The sequence below is a fragment of the Rhinolophus ferrumequinum genome, chromosome 25, assembly GCF_004115265.2.
Source record: "Rhinolophus ferrumequinum isolate MPI-CBG mRhiFer1 chromosome 25, mRhiFer1_v1.p, whole genome shotgun sequence".
In the NCBI taxonomy this organism is placed as follows: domain Eukaryota; kingdom Metazoa; phylum Chordata; class Mammalia; order Chiroptera; family Rhinolophidae; genus Rhinolophus; species Rhinolophus ferrumequinum.
This window is the reverse complement of record NC_046308.1, coordinates 10,602,875-10,628,814: the sequence shown is the minus strand read 5'-3', so window position 1 is coordinate 10,628,814 and position 25,940 is coordinate 10,602,875. Positions and strand designations below refer to the sequence as shown.

The window sequence follows — 25,940 nt, the reverse complement described above, 5'->3', positions numbered from 1 at the left end:
TTGTGCATTTCCACCTCAGTTATTCCTCACCCCTACTCTGGAAGATGGTATTGTTATGATTCCCATTTTACAGTTGAGGAAACTGAGGCTCAGAGAGGTTATGCAACTTAGCCTAAGGCCACACAAGGAGTGAAGTGGCTGAGCCAAGATTTGGACTCAGGTCTGTGTGATCCCCTAAGCCCACGAGCTGACTGTCCTGTTAGGCTGGATCCCTTCTTGAGCTGGTCCCAAGGCATTGCTAGCTAGTTGAAGGGCAAGCCCAAGCCAGGGGCCCAGCAGGGAGCAGGAGAGCCTGATTTAGGTTTATTATGTGTTGTATTTGGGGACACTGAAGGGCAGGTGAGATGGTTTACTTGGGGTTTTATGTATTTGTCCCCTGCCCTTTGTGTTCCTGATTTCTACAAGATCCCTGGGAGGTGCATCTGATTTGCAAACAGGGCCTATTTGACTTACTTCCTAGGACACGGGAAGCTTTTCTTACCTCCTTCCTGTCCCCTCTCCCACCTGAACCCTCAAGTTCTCCCCAAGATCTTTTGCACTATAAGCGCCCAGGAGCCTGTGTGTGTATGGGGTGGGGATGGTTGTGGGGTATTTGGAATCTCGGTGAGGCCTCTGGCTCAGCTGGAGAGGCAATAAGCTTGGGGACATTCCGTTCTGGGTTCTGACCTTGCTGGTTCGTTTGCTCTTTTGTAAGAGGAATTTCATACCTTGGAGATGCTTTGTACATATTTGTAATGACTTTATTAAAAAACTGGTTGTGCGCTTCCAGCCAAAGACCTTTGTGTTTTCATTTTTGTGGAAGGTTGGTCCCCAAAGACTACAGGGGGACCTAGCTGTACACCTCAACCTCTGTGGGGCTGAAGGCCACAAACTCACCTTCCTTCTTTGTCTCCTGTTTCTGAGAACCACCCCCAAGGGGAGGGTGGCATAAGTAGCACCCTTGGACTGGGCAACCGGTTGGGGGACCTTACCAAACAGTTCAAGGTCAGTGCACAAAACCGTCACTTAGGTATGTCATCACGTAGAGAAGCTAATGAGCCTGCAGATTGAGGTCTCCAACTACAGGCAGATGGTCACTCTGGTGGGGTCCTTTCACCTGCATTTACCTGGTCTGAGATGTCCCAAAAGACCAAGTTCTAGAATCTTCCAAAGAATAGCGGGTTGAGGACAGGTTGTTTTTCTAGAGAACAGATCCCGTCGTTTTCTTTGCTGACCCTCCCCTCCCCCATTCAGTCCATGTGACCGACAGCAGCTGACTCCATTCTCCCACCCACCTCTGTCCCCACCTCCTGGGCTCAACACCTGACCCAGGCCTGGCCAGCGTTCCAAGTCCCAAAGGCTAAAGTGACTGGTTTGGGGACAAACTACTGAGTCAGCCTCGGACTCCTGCTGGAGATTTGGGGAAGCAGAAGCTTTCTTTGCTGGGCTTGGGAAGACGGTAGAACGTAAGGAGAAACTACTGGAAACCGTCGTACTACTACATGGAATCCAACTGCCTGAAAATTAAACCATCAGAGGAAAACAGAATCGAGGGCTGGAAAGCCACGATTCTAATATCATCACTGGAGCCCCTGAATCCAGCTGTACCTGAAGCCCATGCTGCTACATGAACCAACTCAAGTCCTTCTTTCATTTAAGCTATAATTGAGGTGGTTTTCAAGTAACTGCAACCCGAAAAGTTGTGCCTGATGATGTTTTTGTGACGGCTTCATAATACTGCCCTGAAAGGCAGGAAATGTCACCGAGTGCTGTTACAGTTGACCTTTGAACAACACAGGTTTGAACTGCACGGGTCCATTTCTATGCATATATTTTCAGTAAGTACGGTAACTGTATTTTCTCTCCCTTTTGGTTTTTCTCAACATTTTCTTTCCTCTGGCTTACTTTAATGTAAGAATATAGTATATAATACATATAACATACAAAATATGTGTGAATCAACTATTTACGTTATCGGTAAGGCTTCCGGTCAATAGTAGGCTATTTAGCAGTAGTAGTAAAGTTTCGGGGGGAGTCAAAAGTTATATATGGATTTTCGACTGCACAGGGGGTTGGCACCCCTTCACTCCTGTGTTGTTCAAGGGTCAACTGTAATTTACATTTAAAATATCCATCATAATCTCTGAGGCCTGGAAAACCCTTCTTAAATCAGCCTATACATTCGGGTCCACACAACCGGTCGTGAACCACTATAGTGGGCACTGTAGGTGCCACACCCAGATCCCTTCAGATGCCTTTTACCAGTTCTGTGTTTCATCCAGCACCCTGCGTGCTCTGTGGCATGACACCGTCAGAGGCCTGGGGCCTCATCAACGGAGAGCCTGAGAGGTCCCCTCTACCAATCAACCCATAGCCAGTGTGGAGAATAAAAACCTCAGCGTGGGACAAACTCTGAGGTGTAACGGATGCTCCAGAGCCCCCTGTGGGACCCAGCTGCAATTTCTCAGAAAGGCGCCCTCTTGTTTGGCCCATCCCCCTTCCTTCTCCTGTTCCACTCATTCCCTTGCTGGTTTCTCCTGGGAGCACTTCCTTAAAAATCACGTGCCACTCAGCGGGATCTGCTTTGGGCAAAAGCCAACATCAGCTATCCACCCAGGGCATGAAATGCTCCTTTGCATTGTCTCCTAAACAGTTCCTCCTGGCCTCAAGGGGTGACGGGAGACACAAGGCCACGATCGTAAGTTTTCATCGACAGGTGACATTTATTGGCAGAATGGAACTTAGGGGGACATTAAAAACACCAAAGGCGGCTGTTTGGCCCAGAGCAAAAAGTCCTGAGCGATTCCAGGACTCGCTTTACATTTCCTCTTTCCCACCGGAGTCTCAGCAGCCTGGAGTTCTTCCAATGCCTCTCTCACTCTCCACTTAGGAAGGTGATGAACCTGTTACATCCAGGCGCAAAGCCTGCCTTTTTATTCCCTCGCACTTACGATGCTCAAGACCTTTTACATTAGGGAGGCCATTTCCAAGGACTTCGTGGAACTTGAGTCAGTGAATCATAAAATATGAAGAGCAGGGTACTCAGATCTGATACTCGATGGATTCTGCTTATAACAAATGAGATTCAGAGCCAAGACAGGTAAGGGAGAGTGGCATTGTTCTTCCTTTCCAACAGCGACTCTTGGACACTCATGTTGGGAACACACATGGGGTGATGTTTGGAAAACCCTGCGCTGGCCACTGTTCCTCCCTAGAGCAGAAGTTAAATCCTCCTACCTGAAAGAAAACCTCCAAACAGGACTCTTCCCCAGAGGGTAGGGGATAAACAAAATCCTAAATTAAATCATCCCACCTGCCCCAGAGTGTCCCCTACATGGGACACTATAGTGTCAGAGGCATGGCTTGGTATTTGCAGAATGTCAGATTTTTTTTTTTTGGCGTGGCATGAGTGTCACTGACAAACCCCATTGGTGTATTCACCAGTAACCGACACTGTTAATTTCCCTGGTTCCAGTAGATGATACACTAGCTTTTTGTCACCCTGGCGATGGCCACAGGGAGATGAAGGGATTTCGCAAAGTCGTGCCGAGTTTAGAATCCAGAATTCCAGGCCTGATTCCCAACAGAATGCTCTATCTGCTCCTTCACACGCTGCCACTTTAATAAGTCTTCTCCAGCTCCAATTTCTCATGCCTCTTTGACGGCATCTGCAGGCAGGGAGATCTTTCTGATAAAAACCAGCTGCCGAAGCTCTTGTTGCTTGCCTTTGGTTCTTCCTCAAGGCGTGTGTGCGTGCATGTGCATTGTGTGTGTGGTGTGTGTGTGTGTAAGGGGGGGACAGAGCAGCCACAGCCACCAGGCCCTATTTCCCTCCGCTTCCCCTTCCGACTTGATTATCCAGGCAAGTGGGATTGTAACATCATGGCCATTGCCATAGTAACAGAGCTTGAAAGATGCCACGCTGCCCTGGAAGGGATGTCTTGCTGGGTACCCGAAGAGAGCCAAGGATGTCAGGGAAAAAAAAAGGTCCTGGCTTGATAGCACACAGGGGCAAATGTCCTGAATCTATTGGGGATGGGGTGGGCATATTAATACTGGCTGAGAGTAAGGTGGCGGAGGCTCCCACCGTTTCTTCTGGGGCTTTCTTGCTAATCCGCTCACTAGCCACCCAGATTGCTTTGTCTGTAATGGTGTGGGCGCCAGCCTGTTGTGCTGAGGTTGACAATGAGAGAAGCGAGTTGGGAGAGGGGCCGGGCCGGCAAGATTCCAGTGGCTTCTATGTGATCACCTGTGCCACTCCCAGCTTTCAAAGCAGGGAGGGAAGCTGTTCTGTCGTAGAGATTAGTAGCTGCTACAGAGATTACAGAAATACTCATGGCTTTGTGCTCTCTGCCAACACCTGGGCTTGTGGACAAATCCGTAATGTGGATTGTCCCTTTTGCTCTGAAGGCTACCACGGGAGAAGTGACATCCAAAAGCGCGGTTGACAAGCCTGAGATTTAGGAGAGGGAGAGGACAAGAACCAGAGGAGGAGAGAAACACAGATGGGTGTGGAGACCCAGTGGGATCTGCCTTTGGGCCAAAGCTGGTCTGTTTTGGTACCCACACAGCGCTAAGCATCCCAGCCCAGAGCCTGGGAAAATAGCCATTTTAGGACCAAGTCTTTCTGTGGGCCCAGCCACAGTTCAATTTCAGGAGCTAGCATTCACCATGAGCATTCTCAGGATACCTGGGCCACCGTGGACATCAAAATCACCTTTTGCGCTTTTACGAAACCATGTCTGCCAGGCCCCGCACCTTCAGTGTCTGAGCAGCGGGCCAGCACGGTGGTTAAGAGCGTGGGCTCTGAAGCCAGACAGGCCTGGGCTGGAAACTCGGCCCACCATTGCCAGCTGGGTGACCCTGGCATAGCTACCACATCGAGCTCGGTGCCTCAGTCTCCTCAGCTGTACAATGGAGGAAACAATATGTCTACCCCCGAGCTGTCGTGAGGATCACAGGACATCATTCAGGCAGGACGCTAGGTGCTGTGCCTGGCTCACTCTAAGTATCTGATACACTAAGTTATTGTAGGTAGAAGGTGGGGCCCGGCATTTGTGTTTGAAAAGGACTTCACAGCGATCCTTATCTGTAGCCCTGGGCCATTTGGGGGGAGACAGTGATCTCTAGGCCCCGCCCCAGTTTGCAGCATCACATATTTGGTCAACTCCAGTTAAAATACGCTGCAACAGGTGGGGCCCTGACTATTTCCAGTTTCTTGACTTGGAGGGGGTCGGAGACCTACCTGGGAGGAGACCGAATCTGAAATAGGAGGTTCCCCCTTTGTAGGGGAGGGATGCACACACTGGACCACAGACCAAGAGGGGAAGGTGAAGGTGGGAAGGACAGTGGCCCGGCTTTAGGGGAGGAGGTGGAGAAAGCAAGAGGCAGGACAGTCCGTCTTGCGGCCTGTTTTCCAGGAAGTCCCCCGAGCTGGACCCAACGACACTGGCCCTCCGCCATCTCCCTGGGTGTGCCGCAGCTTTAGCCCTAATACACCTGGAAGTGTGCCGAAGTAGCCCCATCCTTCCAGCAGCGCAGGGTGTCCACGGCAACGGAGCGGCAGAGTGGGCAGGTGCGCTCACGATCCAGCCAGAGGCAGAGGCACTCCTCACAGAACACGTGCTGCGGGAACAGCAATGAGTGCCACCAGGGCTGCTTTACCGAGTGTCCACTACGTGTCCACCTTGGTCGTAGGGGCTGGGGGCGCAGCAGCGAACAAAACAGACAACTCCTGCCTTCACGGAGCTTGCACTGGAGTTGGGGAGACAACTGGCAAAATGAATCTCTACAATGTAGAGTGTGTCAGTTTTAAGTGCTAAAATGGAAAGCAGGGCAGAGGGGATGGGGCATGTTTGGGAGGGCTGCCATGTGAAACAGGGTGGCCCGGGAGGACTTCACTGAGATATTGACATTTGGGTAAAACCTGAAGGAGGGTGAGGCGTGAGTCCTGATGATACCTGGGAAAAGAGTGCTTCAGGCAGAGGGAACAGCATGTGCAAAGGCCCTGAGGCAGGAGTGTGCCTGGTGTGCTGGAGGAACAGTAAGGAGAGTGTGGCTGAGCCTGGAGTGGTGAGTGGGAGGGGGAGACGAGGTCAGAGTTGGTGAGGGCGGTGGGCTGCAGATTGTAGGCCACTGTGTGGACCGTGGCTTTTATTCTGAGAGAAGTAGGGAGCCATGGCAGGGCTCTGAGCAGAAGAGTGACTTGATATGATTTGCATTTGTAAAAGATCCCTTTGGCAACTGGGTTGAGAACAGACCACAGGGGTCAAGAGAAATGCAGGGAGCCTGGAAACATTCACGGGTTCCACCACTTTCTGGCTATAACTTGGACAAGTGATTTAACCTCCCTGTGCCTCAGTTTCCTCATCTGTAAAACAGGGATAATAGTAGTCTTCTCACAGGGAGATTAACTAACGTTAAAAGCACTTAGACATGACAATCAAATGAAGTACACAATTCTTGACTGGATCCCGGATGGAAGGCAAAACCCTAGCTATTAAGGACAGTTTGAAGACAACTGGAGAAATTTGAAAATTGGCATTTTATATCAATTTAAAATTTCCTGGGTGTGATAGTGGAATTGTGGTTATAGGAGAGAATGCCCTTGTTCTTGGGAGAGTATGCTGAAATATTTAGGGATGAACAGTCAAACTGTCAGCAGCTTATATGCAACAGGGTTAGGGGGAAAAATTTACAAGAAAGGCCAATGTGGTAAAGCGTTAATGGTTAGAGAATCTACACGAAGGGCAGAAGGGTGTTCATTTTACTATCCTTCAACTCTTCTGTAGGCTTGACATTTTTCAAAACAAAATCTTTGGGGACAATGTTAATATAAAAGTCTAGGCAATATCTTTTTTGAAAGAATAAATAAGGAAAAAAGGCAATTAGAACAATGCCTGGCAAATAGTAAGTGTTCTATAAGTGTTGGCTACTACACAGTAATAGTTATCATTATATTCTATTTTCTGTCTCTGGAAGCCAAACTGGAGGCATGGTATACAGTAGGTGCCTAATTGTGGAGAGTGCTCTAAAGGAGCTTCATGGTGCTATATGGGTATGTAACAGGAGGACCTGTTTTATTTTGGGGCGGGGGAGGTCGTCCAGGAAGGCTTCCTGGATGTGGGGACACTTGTGTGTAGGATTGACGGGTGTATAGGAGTTAACTGGGTGAAGAGAGGGGGCGGGGATAGAGTATTCCAGGCTGAAGGGAAGACGTGTGCAAAGCTCTGGGATGGGAAGGCATCCGAGCACTCAAGGACGGCTATTGTGGCCATAGGGAGGTGGGCGTAGGGGAGGGGGAGAGAGGAGGTGGGCAGGCCTCGTGGAGCTTGAAGGCCATGCCGGGCTCCTCACCATGCTCTGAAGGGCAGGACCCAGGGGTCGGCAGGCCCAGCAACTGCCCAGGAGGGCGGTGACTATTGCTGTTGCATTCCCCCTGCCCAGCCCCGAACCTGCACAGAGTAGGGACTCTGTAACTGTAGCTGACAAATGAATGCCAGAGCAGATGAGAGCATCTGGAGATACTGGGATGAATAAAGTCTGGTCCCTGCCCTCCAGGAGCGCACAGTCTCCTCGTCAGAGAATTAGGCAGGACAGAATGTGGTGCGAAAGTTAGAGATTCAGAGCGCGTAAGTCCACTCAGAGGAATGCATGATCCTGGACTGCCTCCAGCATCTGGAGAAAGGGCTGAGCACCTACAGAGGGAGGGGAAGGAGGGGGCCTTCTGGGCTGGGAAGGATGGGGTCGGTTTATGGTCAGCGGGGGATGCAGGCGGTGCTGAGCTGTGAACAGTTTCCTGGCTGTGTCTCCTAGAGCATGAAGTGGGGTCAGGTGTCCCTGGGGTTGGATGGGTCACCCCACTCTCACCAGCGTTCCATCCAGACTCCCTGGGTTTTACTCAAGGAATCAGAGCAGGCTTTCTGAGTTATCACAGTCACTATTTTCTCCTCTGTACAATACAGTTACTATTTCCTCATCAAGATGTCTGTAAGGACGAAAACAGACAAGGGCTATCACAGAGCATCAAGTGTGAGGCGCCTGGAAGCTCAAAATCTATCGGAGTCCCCATTCTCTCGCCCCCTTTCCTTTACATCATAACACTCAAAAGAAAAGAAAACAAACTCAGAGTGGCCAAGAACTGGAGGGCAGTTTGTTTTCTAATTGTACTCTGGCTCTTCTCTTTGGCAGGGAAGGCTTTAAGTAAGCCAAGTTTCTGACTTTGTGTTCAGAATGCTTACTCTCTGACCCCCTATGGCCTGGCAGGGGGCATGCCACAAATACTGTGGAGTGACTAACGGGGCAAGTGCGTTCTGTCTGAGCAGAGTGCTCTACCCCCTGGCCCCATGCAGTGTCTGTCTGACGAGCCTGAATGGACAATCGGCTCCTCAGGCGCTGGCTCTGGGGACACGGGGGTGGGGGCTGGGTGTGAGTGACACACTGATCTTAACTTGATGACTCTGTGAAGGAGAGACAGGATGTTCCTTTAGCCTAGTGGGCTCTTCATCTATCTGTTCTTCTGTTCATCTATCCACTGATCTATCATCCATCTACCCACCGTTTCACCCACTCATTTCTCACTTATTCACCCACCCATCTGTCCATCCATTGCCCATCTACCCAGTCCCCACACATTTATACTTCTATCTACACACTTTTGCACTCACCCTCCCTTGCCTCTACCTGGCCACTGTCCATCTCCATCCCATCCATCCATCCACCCATCCGTCCATCCATCCCATTCCATCACATCCCATTCATCACATTTCATCCATCCATCCATCACATTTCATCCATCCCATCCATCCATCCATCCATCCATCCATCCATCCATCCATCCATCCCATTCCATCCATCCATCCCATTCCATCCATCCATCCACCCATCCATCCATCCATCCCATCCATCTATCCATCCATCCGTCCATCCATCCCATTCCATCCATCCATCTATCACATTTCATCCATCCATCCCATCCCATCCATCCATCCATCCATCCATCCATCCATCCATCCATCCATCACATTCCATCCATCCATCACATTTCATCCATCCACCCCCATCCATTCATTTAATTTTTACTGACTCAGCACTGTGACTCTGCTGCTAAACAAGACAGACCTGGTCACCACTCTCAAGTTGCTAATAATCTGGCAAAGAGGAGGCAGACCTTCTACAACCAGGTGCCTAATTAACTATCTAGCTGACCACTGGGATAAGAGCCATGAAGGGATCTATGAGACAATATAGCTGGGAGCACCACCTAGTCCGGAGGGAACATTTGACTCATTCAATCATTCGTTCAATGCACCTTGGAATTAACTATGCCCTTTGACCTGTGGAAGTCCCCTCGGCCGTTCCAGGCCCCGAGCAGCAGAGCGGGACTGAGGTGTGTGCTCTGCCTGGCCATGTGTGGGCGTTTCAATCACCACGGGTGTGGCTGTTGCTCCTAGATCTCGGACAATGGTGTCACCCCCTCCCACGAATTCTCATCCAGCTCTGGGAAGTTGGCGTAGTACCAGGAGAAGACTGGGAGAGAGACAAACAAACTAAAGCTCGGAGAGATTGCCAGAAGGGAAGAAGGAAGACTTTCACCTTGACATCATGTTCAAATAATCGCTGCTACTGAGAAGGAAATACAGATGGCTCTGAAGCATATGAAAAGATGCTCAACTGAGCTCATAATTAGAGAAATGCAAATTAAAACTGCACTGAGATAGCGTTTGTCACCTGTCAGATTGGCAAAGCTCAAAAAAAGGCTCCATAATGCAGCATGTTGGTGAGGGAGGGGAGCAAGGGGTCGTGTGGCACTCGCACTGGGAGTGTAAACGGATACACTCTTTATGGAGGGCAATTTAGCAATATCTGTCAAAACTGTATACCCTCTGACCTAGTAATTCCATCACTAGGAATCTATCCTACCAAGAGCCCGCACATGTGTGAAATGGAAGGCGTGCCAACAAGAGCTAATATTTATTGAACGCTGACCACGTGCCAGGCGTAGTTCTAAATGCTTCGCTTGAATTAACTCCTTTAATCAACACGATGGGCCCAGGCAGGTGCTATAGAGCTCCCCATTTCTGACCTCTCCTGACAGCCATGTCTGTAATAACAAAAGATGATGAGCCACTAACTGCCCAGAGAGGAGAATGGTTCAACAAGTATGGTCTGTCCATAAAATGGGATGGTATGCAAACAAAGAGCCATTTCTTAAGTCAGAGTTCCAAGTCAAAAAGGGAAGACGCAGAACGCAGCTTAGGTAGACGTATGCTGCAACTTACGTCTTGAAAAAGACGTTCGTGCGTGTGTTTAAATTCTACAAAGGCATCTCTGGAAAGACATAAAGGAAACTGGTAACAATGGCTGCCTCTGTGGGTAGTTAGGGGTCTGGAGAGCTGGGGACAGGGGTAGGAGGCCTGCCACCACTTTCCTTTTTATAGCTTTAAAACACTTTTTAAAATAAATTTTTATTTTGGAATAATTTTAGACTTGCAAAAGTTGCAGTTAGTAACGAAAGTCCTCGTGTACCCCTCATCCAGTTTTTGTTACCCCTAATGTTATCATCTTGCATTACCGTGGTACTTTGGTCACACTGCTACGTTCCTATTGATTAAACTCCAGACTTTCTTTGGATTTCATCAGACTAGCTTTCCTACTCATGCCCTTTCTCTGTGTCAGGATCCAGACCAGATCCCACATGGCTTTTAGTCATCATGACTCCTCACTCATGAATTCCTTAGTCTGAATTTTGACTCATACAAATACATTCTCGATTTTCAAATAAATAAAAAAAATGAAAAACAAAACCTCCTAAAATCCCCCAACAGCAAAAACAGAAAACATTTTGCTGATGCCAAAAAAAAAAAAGACCCCCACCTCCTGTCTTCTCACCCTTAGAAGGTGGTGCTGGTGGGTGAGCCATATGCTTGCCCAGTCCTTCTAGTCTGCAGGCTAGGCCTCCTCCAAAAAGCCTTTCCAACCAGGAGCTCATCGCGCTCTATCCGGGTCCCCCGGGAGGCTGCATGAATCTCTCTTACACCGCACTTATCACCGCCTGCCTTGTTTCACGGTTATTTATGTATGTGTCTCCCCAAGGAGACCGTGGGCTTCCAGGAGGGGACAGGGTCTGTGCGCCCTCTGCCTCCCCTCCCTGGTGTCTGATAGGACGCTTGACTCATACACATTTGCTGAATTGACATCTCAGCCCCTGATGTCAGAAGGAGGAGGAGGAGGAGAAGGAGGAGGGATACATTTAGGGAGCTAGAAAGGACTGAGCAGTACTTACTGTGATAGGTTGGTGACCCACAACTAATAATGCGAGCAAACGGCAACAATAATTGTAACAATACTGATAATTATAATAACAACTCTTATGGCTGAGTAATTTAAATTTAGTTCTTTCCATAGATGATCTCATTTAAGCATAATGATAGCTCTATGAAGTAGGCATTATTGTGATACCCATTTTATAAATGAGAAAAACCAAGGATCAGGGAGATGTAGGGAGATGTAGCGACCCTCCCAGGGTCCAGATTTATATCAGGATATTCTGACACTACGCCATATAGGATTTTTCATTGTTGACATTTTATCAGTGAAACTGAGGCTCAGAGAGGTGAAGTAACCTGCCCAAGGCCACCCAGCTAGTAAGAGGCAGAGCGGAGATTTGAACCTGGGTCTGGCTGACTCCATTCCTGACCACACTGTTCTTAAAGACCCATCCCAGAGCCACGAAGTCTGGTCAAAGAACCTGAGACTTTTGCATGGGGTGGGGCCTGCTGATCCCCCATCTTCAGTCTCTGATGGGGTCTTCAGTCCCCCCAGCCCTGCTCACCTGGCACATAAGGATCAGAGGCTCCCGGAACTCAGCCTGGCAGATGGCACAGATATCGCCGGCTTCTGTGCATTGTTGCCCAGTGGCCCGGACGCCGTAATTCTGTTCGCGGAAAAGGAGAGAGACAAACACAGCTGTGGACCCTCGCTGGAGCGATCTCAGAGGCATGACGAGATCTGTTTCTGGCTCCTGCTTCCTGGGACTTTGGCCAGGACCACATGAAGCAGACTCACCTGAGAGGTGCAGAGAAGCTTCAAGGCTTTCCTAACTCCACCCACACGGCCACAGATGTCAAAGGACTGAAAGGAGAGCAGGGTGATAGTTGAAAAATATCCAAGGACCATACAGGATGTCTCTCACCACTCCAGAACAACTCCCATGGACCCCCTCGTCTTTGCCTCTGAGCATGTTTAGGACACTCCCTGCCATTTGAAAGTCCTCATTCCCATCAATTTTGCTTGGCTTTGGTCTTCCTGCCTTATGTCAACAGCGTCCCATGCTACCTGGGCCAGGAGAGCAAATACATGCATTTCCCCATTCCCAAGCCCAAGGCAGGCATTGCTAATCGATGTCAGCACTCTTCTTCTGAGCCCAGCCAGGGCCTGATAATCCTTCTTCACCCCACACTCCAGTCAGCCACTGCCAATCGATCAGGATCAGCAGGCAAGATGAGCCGCAGTGGCTGACACTGCATGGACTGCCTGGCTAGCCCAGCTTGGAGGAAGAAAGAGAAGAACACATGCTTTCCCCCAGGATCCCCCCAGAAAGAGAGAAAGAAAAAGAAAGAGGAGGATGTACTTATTGTTAGGGGGGGAAAACTGATTTGTACTAATGATGAAAAGAGAAGCACCCATACTGATGTGAAGAGTTGAGGGTGTGCAATTTAAGAGGAACAGAAAACAAGCTCAGTGGCCATGCTGCACGTGGGTGAAGAGCTGCAGGCTTTGGAGGCAGGCTGCCTGGGTTGGATGCTCATGCTGTTATCCCTAGCGGAGTGACACTGGGCAAGTGACTTCTCTCTGAGCCTCAGTTTCCTTGCCAATAAAATGGGAGTAATAATGGTAGGTATCTTGAAGGGTTGTTGTGAAAAAGACTATCATATGGTTAGATGTATCGGCAAGAAATTAGGGCGGATTTCACCCTAAAAAGGAGTAAAGTGCCGATACGTGCTACCATGTGGAGGAACCTTGGAAACATGATATTAAGGGAAAGAAGCCAGACACACAAGGTCACGCGTTATTATGATTCCATTTAGGTGAAATGTCCAGACTAGGCAAATCCATCGAGACAGAAAGAATAGCTGTTGCCAGGGGCTGGGGGTGGGAGGTTGGAGGAGTGGGGAGTAACTGCTTAAGGGATACGGGGTTTCTTTTTGGGGTGATCAACACATCTTGGAACTAGACAGAGTGGCACTGCACGGCGAATCTGCTAAATGCCACTGAGTTTTGTGTCGTATGAATTTTACCTCGATTGAAAACAAGAGACGTTAGGGTGCTATTCTAAGTTCCCCACTTGTCCCCCAGGCCCAGCTAGTGAATGGGACCCTCCATAGGCCAGCCCTCCTGCACCTCACCTTGCAGAGGCTGTAGAGGATCATGAGGACCCCTCCCAGAAAGTAGCTGTTGGAGGTGTCGTCCCCCATGATGTATTTATACCACAGCTGGATGGGGACAAGCGATCGGAACAGCTGGCTCAACTCCTCGATGACCAGATAGAACTTTCCCTGCAACCACACAGAAAGCATCAATTATTATTAGCAGTAAAGACCCAAAGGACTCAGCCCGGGGGGCCCACCGCCCGGGCAGTAATGACATTCCAGGTCATAGGCAGGCCATTAATCAGCTTGGGAAAGCACTCAGGCCTGCTCCTAATGGGCCTGAGATATGGCTGGGGAGACGTGGCCCCTGCCCGTTGCCCTCACCCGCTGCCCACCAGCCCAGAAGATCAGAGCTCCGAGGATCGTGTTGCAGGGAGGGAGAAACCGGACACCTTTGGCAGAGAGCTGGAGGGAGGGTCACTCCCTGGTGCCTGCTGTGGCTTGGAGCCTCAAAGCCAAATGTGAGGGCATAGTCCCTGCACGGCACACAGATCACCCTCGTCCCCAGAGGGCTGACCAGGCATCACAGCCACCGCCCTCAGGGACATGGGCAGGATTTACCCCAGGATACAGGTAAGGGCAGGCTGAGAGGTGGACAGGGGGAAGATATGCATTTTCGTTCCCAGCTCCATCACTGACTGTCACCAAGAAGGCAGGATTATACCTGGTGAAAGGACATGGACCTGGGGACTTAGATGGGGCCAGGTTTGAATCTTATTTTGCTGCAGGTTCGTGAGGAGCCTCTGTTTCTGCATCTACAGAATGGAAGTCACAGTTCCTACCTTGTGGGGTTACTCTGAGGGTTCAAGGAGATAAACAGGAAAAGCATGCAGTATTGTACTTGGCACAGAACTGTGCTCAACAAGTTCTATTTCCCTACCTCCCTTTGCCCTTGGACAAGTCCCTCAAGCTTTCTGTGGCCTGTGTTATAAAATGAAGATGAAAACGGCCCCAGCCTGTCATGTCGAATCAAGTTAAACATACACCTACTTACGACCCAGCAATTCCACTCCTAGGTATGTACCCAAGATAAATGAAAACATGTGTCCACTTGTATGCTAACGGTCAAAGCAGCTTTATTCATAATATCCCTATACTGGAAACAGCCCACATGTCCACCAGTGGAAGAGTGTATAAACAAACTGTGGTATATTTATACAATAGGGTACTACTATATTTCCCTGAAAGTAAGACCTAGCCGGGCCATCAGCTCTAGTGCGTCTTTTGGAGCAAAAATTAATATAAGATCCGGTCTTATTTTAATATAACATAAGACCAGGTATAATAATATAATATAATAATATAATACTGGGTCTTATATTAATTTTTGCTCCATTAGAGCTGATGGTCCGGCTAGGTCTTATTTTCAGGGAAACACGGTACTCGGCAATAAAAATGAGCAAATAGCTGATCTACACAACATGGATGAAACTCACAGACATTACATCAAAGGAGACAGTACCATAAGAGTATATATTGTATAATTCTGATTTATATGAAGTCCTAGGATATATAACACTAACCTGTAGTGACAGAAATCAGATCAGTGGTTCCTGGGATGTGGGGGGAGGGGCGAGATGCAAGAGGGTACCACAAAAATTTTGGGGAGTGATAGAAATATTTTATCTTGTGATTGGGATGGTGGTTACACGGGTGTATATATTTGCCAAAACTCATTGAAATATATGCTTCAAATCTGTGCATTTTATTGTATTTTTAAATTATACTTCAATAAAATTGATTGAAACAAATGAACAAACAAACAAATAGCCCTGTCCCAGGCATGCACAGCCTTAAAATGTAAATAATCTTTGCTCCAGCAGTTCTACTTCTAGGAATTTATCCTAACAAAATAATCAAGGGTGTGTGCTAAGACGTGCCGACAGGAATGGTCAGTGCAGCATTCTTTGTAACAGTACAAACAAAAACAAGCAACAAACTAAATGTACAAAAAGAGGATCTGATTACCGTAGACATCTCAATAGAAAGCCCTACAGTCATTCAAATAGTATCCTGAAAAATAGGTACTTCACGGAAAAGAAACCCAGCACAGACCGAAAAGAAAGGTTAACATCCCTAATAAGTCATATCGACAGCCTGAACTCCTTGCTTGGATGCACTGAGAAGAATGCAGTATCACTTCTGTGGTATTCTGGTCAAAAACTCATAACCCCAAAAAGAGACAAAGCCAGAATAACTGTCTACAAAGTCACTGTCCAGCACTCTTCAAAAGTGTTAAGATCACAAAAGACAAAGAAAAGACCAACGAACTGTCAGATCGTAGATTAAGAAACATGACATATAAATGCAATGTGGGATTTGGGATTCAGTCCTGGAGTAGGAAAAATATGGGAGTGGGAGCGTTGGCAAAATCTGAGTCAGGTCTATAGTTTCCTTGATAGTAGCCTTATGGAACATATGGAGTTGACTTCCTGGCTTTGCTAACTGCAACTTTGTTGAATCAGATGGTAACACTCGGGGAGGCTGCCTGAAGAGTCTGTGGGAGCTTGTTGTACTATTTTTGCAACTTTCCTTTAAGTCTAAAATTATGTCAAAATAAAAAGTTAAAAAAGAAATTATTCTGGTGATGGATACTATTGACTCAGGGAAATGCTCCTAACTATAGTTCCAAGTGGGAAAGACAGAGAATGCAGAAACGCTCATTTTCTTTGTGTTTTTCTGCCTTTTCTAAATTTTTTGTACTGATCATGTGATATGTTTAAATTAGAGGGGGAGAAAAGGTTATAAAAACATGCTGTGTATCTACGATGTATGTGGAAGTGGACAGAGAGACTTTAGAGCCACCCAATTATATTCCATCTTGATGGGCTGGACACAGGCCACTTGGAAGGGGACCCCTTGAAGCAGGTGTGCCCACTTCTGCTAAGGACCAAGCAAAGGCATCCAGTCGACCACTCATCCCACTGCTTGACCTCTGTGACTGGCTGCCTCCTCACTGTGAGGTCATTGCTTCCCAAGGGGGACTCCCAGCAGTCCCTGATACAAGGAAATATTCCCCTGGAGGGATATACTAGTTTCCCTCTGCTGCCTGGGGGAAGGCGGCAGTCAGTGGGGAGCACAGGTGTGGGGGATGGCCACCATGTTTGTTTTACATGCCAATGGCGTGATGGGTGCAGCAGCTCAGTGGATGGCGACGGTTGCCCAACTCTGTCCACGTTCTGACAGCAAGCCCCAAGCTCTGCTGAATACTCAGCCTGTGAGCTCTGTTTTTCTGAACCACCCAACCTCAGCTGCCTCATGCTTCCCTCACTGCTCTCAACTGCTCCCAACTACTGCACGTTCCATCTATTCTGGACCACAGCCAGTCTCTCCCAACTTCCAACCTTCACTTGCTTTTGTCACTCTTCCTTGAACCTCTGAAGTGTACCGCCAAAGAACTCTCTTTTCCTTTCTTCCTTTCCTCCTTCACATCCATCCATCCGTCTTTCCTTCCTTTCCTTCTCTTTCCCTCCTACTCATTGATGGCCCCTTTTCCCCCTCCCTCCCTCGCTTCCTTCCATTACTGATGATGGGAACTCCAACACATCCCAGGACTTCAGAGCAGGCTCAGGTACCAGTTTCTCAGCCCTTCTTTCAGTTGTTTCACTATATTGACCAAGCTCCTCCCCTGCAGATGGAATACTGGTCCCCTCCTCTGCCGAACTAACACCTGTTCATCTTTTGGATCTCAGCTAACTGTTAACTCCTATGAGAAGCTTTCCCCAACTCCTTAATTAAATTAGGTGTTCCAGTTACACCCTCTGAAATCAACCCTCCAGAGCACTTCTCACAATATTTAAAACACTATTTTGGTACCTGTCTGTCCCACTGGATCGGGATCCCCATAAGCGTAAAGATAATTTAGCTTCTGGTTGTATCCCCAGCATGTAGCACATAGTAGGGGTTCATTTAATAACTGAGGAACTCTGAAGCTAAAGATTCTATACTCATTACTCACGTCAACTTCCTAGAGTTTGCTGATGAAGAAAAAGAGTTGGAACATCAAAGAGAAAATATCTCTTTATAAGTAAGCACCAGTGTCACAGAAAATAAAATAAAGGGAGTGAGTGCCTGTATGGCACCATGCTAAAGGTAGCAATTAGCTGCCAGGGGGTGGGCCACTTGGAGGAGACAAAACCACCGGGGAAAACTGGGCATATACCAGTGAAGCCATCTCTCTCTAATTAAGCAGTTTTATAATTCCAGGTTTCTTAAGCATGTTATTTCTGACGACCACCAAATGGAACGTGTGGTTTCTCCGGGGTGTCAGAGAACAAGGAAAGCGATCAGATTATGAGCCTTCTGGCCTCCCTGCCACCCGTGAAGGGAGAACGGTAGCAACTGCTACAAGACTGGGGTACTGAGAGTTCTCTACTGAGATTCTCATCAAGGGCGCGGGGAGGCAGATTCTGTTCCAACGTCCTTACTGCTAGAATGTGGGGGTTGGGCAAGAGTGAAATGGGAAACAAGGAGATAACAGGGGGCTGACTCTGGAAAGGGGTGGGAAATGAAGGAGACTGGGATGCTGAGCAGCAGAAGAAATGAACACAGAAGGAATATAATTTTTGAGAATGCGCCTACACGGGAAAGATGATTTGAAGTATTATGGGGATGAAGAGGAAGGGAGAGGAGACACAACAAGATAGTTGTTAGCAGCGTAAATGTATAAAGAATGGATAGAGATCAAAATATTTTTCTGCATCAAGAATAATAATGAAGATTTACATAGCTTTGCCTGTTCATGAATTTCTTTCATACACATTATCTCATCTCCAGACACAGGACAGTATAGTGGGTAAGGACGTAGGATTTGGGGCTCCAAGGTCAGATCTGCCACCTACCAACTTGGTTGATCTAGACAAAAACTTAACCTCTCTGAGCCTCAGTTTCCTCATCTGCAAATGGGGTTGAAAAAATATATACATATATGCACACATTAGTTTGCTGGCAAATCAGCTCTCTAGAAAACAACAACAACAACGATGAAAAGGCCTGATTTGTGTGTTTGCCAATTTCTATGGTGTAAATACTCCCACAAGGCCAATTTCAAACTACCAAGGGTTTAACAAGTGCTTACAAATTTTCTGAAAATTTAACTATTGCTCTCATAAGCCTGTGCAACCTGGCTGTAACACACCAGTGTGACTGTGAGGTTTCAATGAGTGAATGAACCTAAAATGTGGGTACCCAGGAAGGGCCCCGTATGTGATTAAGAGCTAGTAATGAACCTCACGATAATCCAGGGATGTGGGCACTGTGACTGTCATTTTTTAGAAGTGAGAAACTGGGGTGGCCAGTTATCTCCGTTAGTTAGAGTATGGTGCTTATCGCACCAAGGTTGCCGGTTCGAACCCCACATGGGCCACTGTAAGCTGTGCCCTCCTTGAAAAAAATAAAAGAAATTGCCTGCTACTAGAAGTGAGAAGCCTCAGGTCCAAAAGAACTAAGGAATACTAGAGTGAGGCAAAAGGGCTGTCTGGGACTTCCAAACCCAGGCCTCAGGACACCTGGCAGCTTTCACTGCCTTCCTGTGGCTTGCTGTTCTTCCTCCAACTGCCATGTTGTAAGAAGACAATGCAACATGGAGCGATCACGTGAAGAGGCCACGTGGAGAGGGACAGGCTCTGAGGCTACCTGAGGAAGAAGCGAGCCAACGCAGCCCAGATACAGGATCCTGGGCAAGTCATGCTGAGGCATCAGACCTGTGAGTGAAGAAGCCATCTTGGATGGTCCAGCCGCAGCAGACATTACGTGGAGACCCGCTGTCCCCAGTCTGTCCAGATAGAACTTCTGACCCCCGGAGTCATGGGAAATAATAAAATGGTTGTTATTTTAAAAGAAAGAAAGAAAAAAATCTAAAGCACTCATCTAAGGCTACTTAGTGAGTGCTAGGGATTGAACTATGTCCCCACAAAATTCATATGTTGAAACCTTAATGTTCGATGTGATGGTATCTGCAGAAGGGGCCTTTGGTCGGAAATTAGGTTCGGAGGGTGGAGCCCTCATGAATGGGATTACTGCCCTTGTAAGAAGCAACATGATCTTTCTCTCTCTCTCTCTCACTCTCTCTCTCTGCCATGTGAGGACACAGAAAGAAAAAAGCCATTTTGCAAGCTGGGAAGAGAGTCCTCACTAGACATAAGAATAGGCCGACACCTTGATCTTGGGCTTCCCAGCCTCCAGAACTGTGAGAAATAAATGTCTGTCATTTAAGCCACCCAGCCTGTGGCATTTTGTTACAGCAGCCTGAGCAGACAAATGCAGCTGGCCAGTAGGCCACCTGTGATTTGAATGGAGGTCTTCTTTTCTTATCTTGTGACTGGGTTCAAGTCCCAGCTGTCACTTTCTAGGTGCTTACTTTTGGCAAGGTCCTTCCTCTCCCTGTGCCAGAACCCGTGTGGTCATCCTCGATTCTCCCTTCTCTCATCACCAGCATCTAGGCTGTCTGCAAACCCTGTTGGAAACAGCTCCTTAACTGACCCCTTCTTCTGTCCTGGTCCCCCTCTGGTTTATTCTTCACACGGCAGCCAAAATGAGCTTTCCAAAATACAAGGCAACTCAAATCATTAGATTGGGCTCGAACTTGCCAGTGTCTTCTGTCTCACTAGGAGTGACATCGGAAACCCTTGCCATGTCCTCCAATCCTAGAGCTCTGCCCCCAGCCCACATGTCTGAGGGGGCCTGTTTCTTAAAACAAGTCCAGCACATTCCTACCCCAGGGCCTTTGCATTTGCTTTCCCCTCGCCCTGGAGCATCCTTCCTCCTGATACCTGTCAGCTGGCTCCTTCACTTCCCTTGGCTCTCAGCACAAATGTCACCTTGTCAGGAAAGAACACTGAACAATGTACATAAAACAGCACCCCTGGATTCCCCACTTCTCCTTGACATTCCCCCCCGCCACCCCCGTATTCTGCGTTTCTTTTCTTTATTGCATTCACTGCCAAACATATTTCTTCACATGAGAATATATGCTCCTGAAATGCAGGGACTCTATGTCTTTTTGGCACTACTATTTCTGTCTACAGAACTAGAACAGTGCTTGGCACCAAAGAGGGTGCTCAATACATGTCTGCTGAATGAATTAGGGGCCTCAGTGTTCTCGTCTATAAACCAGAGATAATAATAATAAGTCCCTTGAAGGGTTGTGATGTTAGTAACAGCAAATATATACGTTGAAGGCTTATTATTTGCCAGGGGCTGTTCTAAGTACTTTGTATTAATTAATTTAATCCTCACAACAACCTATGAGATAGGAGCTACTATTATGTCCATTTTGAAGAAGAGTAAACCAAGGTACAAAGAAGTTAGGCCACTTGCTCAAGGTCACACAACTTGCAGGTGGCAGAGACAGAATATGAATATAGGCAGGCTGGCTCTATTTGTCAGAAAAATAAGTAGCACATGTAAAGAGCTTAACACAAGGTGTGGCATACCACAATGTTACATATTGGCTATTATTATTATTATTATTATTATTACTATTAGGTTGGAGCAAAAGTAATTGCGGTTTAAAAGGTTAAAAATAATTGCAAAAACCCCAATTACTTTTGCACCAACCTAATACTTGCAGCCAGCAAAAAGCAGCTCATTTTGGACTAAGAGAGATAAGTCAGTCACCCTGGGTGCTGCCTGTCCCCTAGGGTCTGATGTGTAGATGGCTGGTGATGTTTGCCAGTGCTTCTTAAGCCTGGCTTGGTGGGTTAGCATTCCAAAACCTTGTGCCAAAAAGCCAGCAACACTGCCACGAGGGCAGCAATACCTGTGCCTCCTCCCAGAATGTTCTTTACAGAACACAAGTCTGACCATTAGGGATCCCTGTTAATAACCCTCCATGGCTCCCCACCACCCTCAGGACAAAAGCTAAATGGCTTACCATGCCCTCTTGACCTGGCCCCGTCTACACTGCAGCCACATGGCACCTTGGAAGCTCCAGGCGTGTGCTATGTTCCTGCTCACCTCTGCACAGCTGGTCTTTTCCATCCCCCATCGCAGCTTGCCACTCTGTCACTGAGCTTCCATGAATCGGCTCCCCCAAATCTATTCTGCTTTGGGGGAAAACTTGGGACCTTGACAGTGTCCACGATTCAAAATTACTGGGAGCATCCAACTAAATCAGTGTTTCTCAAAGTGTGATCCGGGATCCTAAAGGTCCCAAACCCCTTTCAGGGGGTCTGTGAAGTCAAAACTATCTCCATAATATTTCTAAGACATTATTTGACATTTTTATGAACCAGTGTACCGTGAAGTCTTTCCTAAGACTACATTACATGGCAACGAATATGGGAATGCAAGTATCTTCTACTAAGCCAAACATTAAAGAAATCTATAAAAACATAAAAAGAAAATCCCCTCTTCTCGGTAACTAAAATATAGTTATGTCTCATTAAAATGCTATTTATGTTAACATGTAATGGGTGATTACTCTAAATCAATTAGTAAGTATCCTACAAAGTTCTGTTTTAATTCTATCATAGATAGCTATAACCCATGTAAACAGAAGCTCTTTGAGGGGTCTTCTTCAATACCTTTTAAAAGTGTAAAGAGGTCCTGAGTCTAAAATGTTTTAAAACTCCCGAGAGACACCTGGCACAGAGTAAGTGCTCAATACCTTTGACGACGATAATGATGGTGGCAAACTGTTTCTTTGACGAGGCTGTGAACTGAGTACAAAGTACCATATCCTGTTCACCATCTTTCCTCTATGTTTAGTCAGGGTATGTCCCTCTCTGCTGTCTGTCACCCCGCATCCTTTTTCCCCTTCCTTCTTAGTGCTAGAGTCCTCCATTTTTTAGCTAGATGCACAGCTGTCTTGAACACAGATTATATCTCCCAGCTTCCCTTGCATCTACATGCCATTTTAGTCACCAAGATAGAGTATAAGCGTCACGTGGCAACTTCAGAGAATCTTCTACCTTATTCTTCCCCTCTATCTCCAGCCCGCTGCCTGGTACTTGGATGTGATGGCTGGTGCTCTGGCCACCATCTTGGACCATAAGGAAGAGTCCCACACCCGAAGACTGGAGAAGCAGTAAACCAGAAGGTGCTTTTGGGCTTTATATGGAAAGAAATAAACTGTAAAAATTTAAGCTACTATTATTTTTGGTTATTTGCTGTTACGAGCTTATTCTAACTAATACAAAGGGTTTGGCACCCAGTAGGTGATCAACAAGTGTTTGTTGAATGAATGAATGAACAAGGAATTCAATAACCTTGTGACTCAAACAGCGAGTTATTCTACAGGTGTGGCTCACAGAGAACCCTGATACCAAAGGTGCTAGGAACCAAAGATGTGCATATAAATAAGTGCATATAAAATGATGAGGTTAGGAGAGAGGACAGGGGTTTGTTCAGTGTCTGCTGGGTTGGGGACCAGAGCATCATGGGAAGGACACACAGTGCAGAAGGAAGCAGGAAGAATTGTGGCACTGGGTGTGGGTCTCAGCTCTGCCTCTTCCAAGATGGTAAGGCCCTGGAGTCTGAGCAAATACAACAGTGAAGAGCATGGACTTTGGAGTCAGATGACCTGGGTTTGAATTCTGACTCTGTCTCTTACTGGGGCAAGTTAATTTATCCCTCTATGCCTCAGTTTCCACATTGGTAAAATGGGGCTAATACTAGTCCCTACCTCCTAAGGCTCCTGGGAAGATAAATGAGCTAAAGCACGTCAAGTGTTGAGTTCAGTGCCTGGCACATGGAAAGCACTGCTGCCGCTGCTAGCAGTCTAGCAAGTATAAATCCTCTTATGGAGGAAATGAATTAGGCCTGAATAAGTAGGATGGCAGTGGACTAAGAAGGCAGGATGGAAAAGAATTGATTTTTATATTAAGCATTTGTACTGTGAAACAGTGTTAAAAGTGTGGAGTTTGAAGTCAGATAGCTAGGTGTGCATCCTGCCTAGCTGTGTGGCCTCGGGCAAGTGGCTCTCCCTCTCTGGGCCTCGGTGTGCTGTTCTGGTGATGGGAGTGTTAACCAGCTGTGACATTCCGGGCCTCTAAACACTGTTACAAGAATTATTGGTATAAGAGTCTGTAGTACAGTGTCTCTTTAGGTTGTAAGTGACAGAAAGCTAACTTGAAGTAGGTTACACAAAGAATGAGATGCACTGGGTCACAAAACTGGGGAGCAAGGGGTGGCTCTGGTTTCCAGTACACCTAGATCTCGGAGCTTGAACAGTGCAGTCAAAGATCTCTCTGTGTTCCTCCAGTTCTATCTTTCCATCTCTCCTCCTCTTCCTGTTTAAACTTCCTTTTCTCCTGACAAGGGCAGGCAGTCTCTCCAGGTGGCAATCATGAGAAGGAAGAGAAAGCAGGGGGTGGAGGAGGAGGACTTAGCTCTTACTATGTGCTAGGCACCACTCTGCACAACATTTTGAGGTTGGTGCTATTAATCCTCCCATTTTGCAAATGAGGAAACTGAGGCAGAGAGGACAGGTAACCTGCTCCTGGTAACACAGCTAGAAAATGCTGCATTGACTTTTAACTGGTAGGAAAGATGACCACTGGTAGCCTCAAGCCAACTCTTACAGCTTGAACTCCAACATAAAGAGAGACCGTGTTTCTCCCTTGGCCCTTTTACCACACTGAATGGCAAACGTCGGATAGTCCTACTGGGGTCAAGCCTTCTTCACCGTTGGAACCAAGCTCGGAGGCCAAATCCGGCCATGGCGTTCTATCATTGGTTGGGCCTGGTCACATGGCCACAGATGTGGGCGGGGCGCCGTGACAGACAGCCTCACCAGAACTCCAGGGAGAGGGCGAGGCGTTTCCCCCAAAGAAAGGGGCTGTCAAGAGGAGGAGGCCGGAAAGTTTCCCTGAACCAAAGTACCAGGTCAAACAGAGTCATCATTGCAAAGCCCTGCTTTAATGTGGGAGGTGGTGATAGTGGGGTGGGGATGGAGGTGGGGACGGGGGTGGGGGAATAGATAAGCAGGAACTGCGTCCAGCCTCCAGGGCCACAGGGGCCCCTCGGAAGTGCAAAGGGCCCTTCAGCCTCCCGGGTGGTTTTCCCTCATTTGCTTTTCTAGCCCAGGACTGCTCGTTAGCTCCCACACCCACAGGGGACGGGGCCACACTTCCTGCTCTGAAATGGGCGGGCTGGACAGGAGCAAGGGGCTGAAAACAAAGACTTGTTTTTCTGGGAAGGCAGCCTGCGGGTCTGTTATGATTGCAGGCTGCGCGGGGGGACCACAGCTGACAAAGCTCTTAAGAACAAAACAGCTGGAACAACGACCATCAGCTGAGGGGCAGGCGGGCCCAATCTTGGTTTCTCCATTTTGCAGATGCTGGGAGTAAGGGATAGCGTAATAACCAAATTCAGAACAGTGTGCCCAGGAGTGCTGGTGGTAGGTGGAAGACGTGTACAGGGAACCGGGAGTAGAAGGAAGGCTAAAAGGATGCAGGGACGGAGCGAAAGAGATAGACACAGGAGAGAAAAAAGGGAAGGTGGGCAGAAGAGAGGAAAGGACAGAGTTAGAGACCAGAAGAAATAGGGCACCCAGGAGAGAGAGACCACGCAAAGGGGGACAGGGAGGAGAGGAAAAAGCGAAGAAAGACATGTATTATTAAGCACTCACTATGGGCCAGAAATTCTACATCAGATGTTCCCCTGGTGAGGCAGTTGTGGTCTATTCCCATTTCTCAGATGGAAAAGCTCAACAGAGTCATGGGAGGGAGGAATAGAGTATGGGAGACTAAGCTAGTGAAAGCGTTGTAAGATGGACGAGAACAGAAACTAGCAGAAAAAGAGAACTAGGGCTGGCTCAGTTTGGTGATGAAAGTTTCTCTGTGAAATATAGTACCTGTGTACTGCCCCCAAACTCTGACAACCCTAGGTTATGGACCATGTTAGGAACTCCAGTTAACAGGCCAGGAAAGAGAGGCTCAAAGAGGCCAGGCAGGTGGTCCAAGTTTATAGACGGGGTAGAGCCAGGATTTAAATCCAGTCTGACTTCCCATCTCCTGCTTTGAGCCATCATGAGGAACAGAGGAAGGGAGACTCTAGGAGATAAAGTGAGATGTGAGGAAAGAGAAGAAAAGATACAAGGTGTGTGTGGTGGGAGAAAACTAAAGCGGAATGGGAAAAGTCAGAATAATGGGTACGCTTGGCAGGAGTACTGGCCAGAAAGAGGAATGAAAGAGACTTCCAAGTACTAGAAGTGTTCTATATCTGCGCTGCCCGATACAATAGCCACTGGTCATGGGGCTAGTGAGCACTTGAAATACGGCTAAATCCGAACTGGGATGTACTGAAAGTATAAAAAACACAGGGAATTTGTCTTAGAAAAACAAAAAGGTAAAATATCTCACTAAATTTTTTTTCTATTGATTTCATGTTGAAATGATTAATACTTTGGACATACTGGGATAAATAAAATATATTATTAGATTAATGTCACCTGTTCCTAATTACTTAACATGGCTACTAGAACATTTTCAATTGCCTATGTGGCTTGCATTATATTTCTATTGGAGAACGCTAATATCTAGAAACATATGGACATGCATATGTAAAAACTCATCGAGCTTAGTATAC

At 47.5% G+C, this 25,940-nt stretch overlaps 1 protein-coding gene across 2 annotated transcripts in view; it reads right to left on the bottom strand.

Annotated features, from left to right (window-relative positions):
• Positions 1–25,940, bottom strand: part of RNFT2 (ring finger protein, transmembrane 2) — a 68,090-nt gene that overhangs the window by 2,563 nt on the left and 39,587 nt on the right. The window contains exons 7-10 of one of the 2 annotated variants that reach the window (XM_033097501.1): positions 13,386–13,535; positions 12,046–12,111; positions 11,813–11,914; positions 2,690–5,604 (exon numbers count right to left, since the gene is read on the bottom strand). In XM_033097501.1, coding sequence (XP_032953392.1) covers positions 5,470–5,604; positions 11,813–11,914; positions 12,046–12,111; positions 13,386–13,535 — 453 coding nt within the window. In that variant the 3' untranslated portion in view covers positions 2,690–5,469. Of the gene's footprint in view, positions 1–2,689; positions 5,605–11,812; positions 11,915–12,045; positions 12,112–13,385; positions 13,536–25,940 lie in introns of those variants that run through there. The other variant, XM_033097502.1, reaches the window with a different exon arrangement.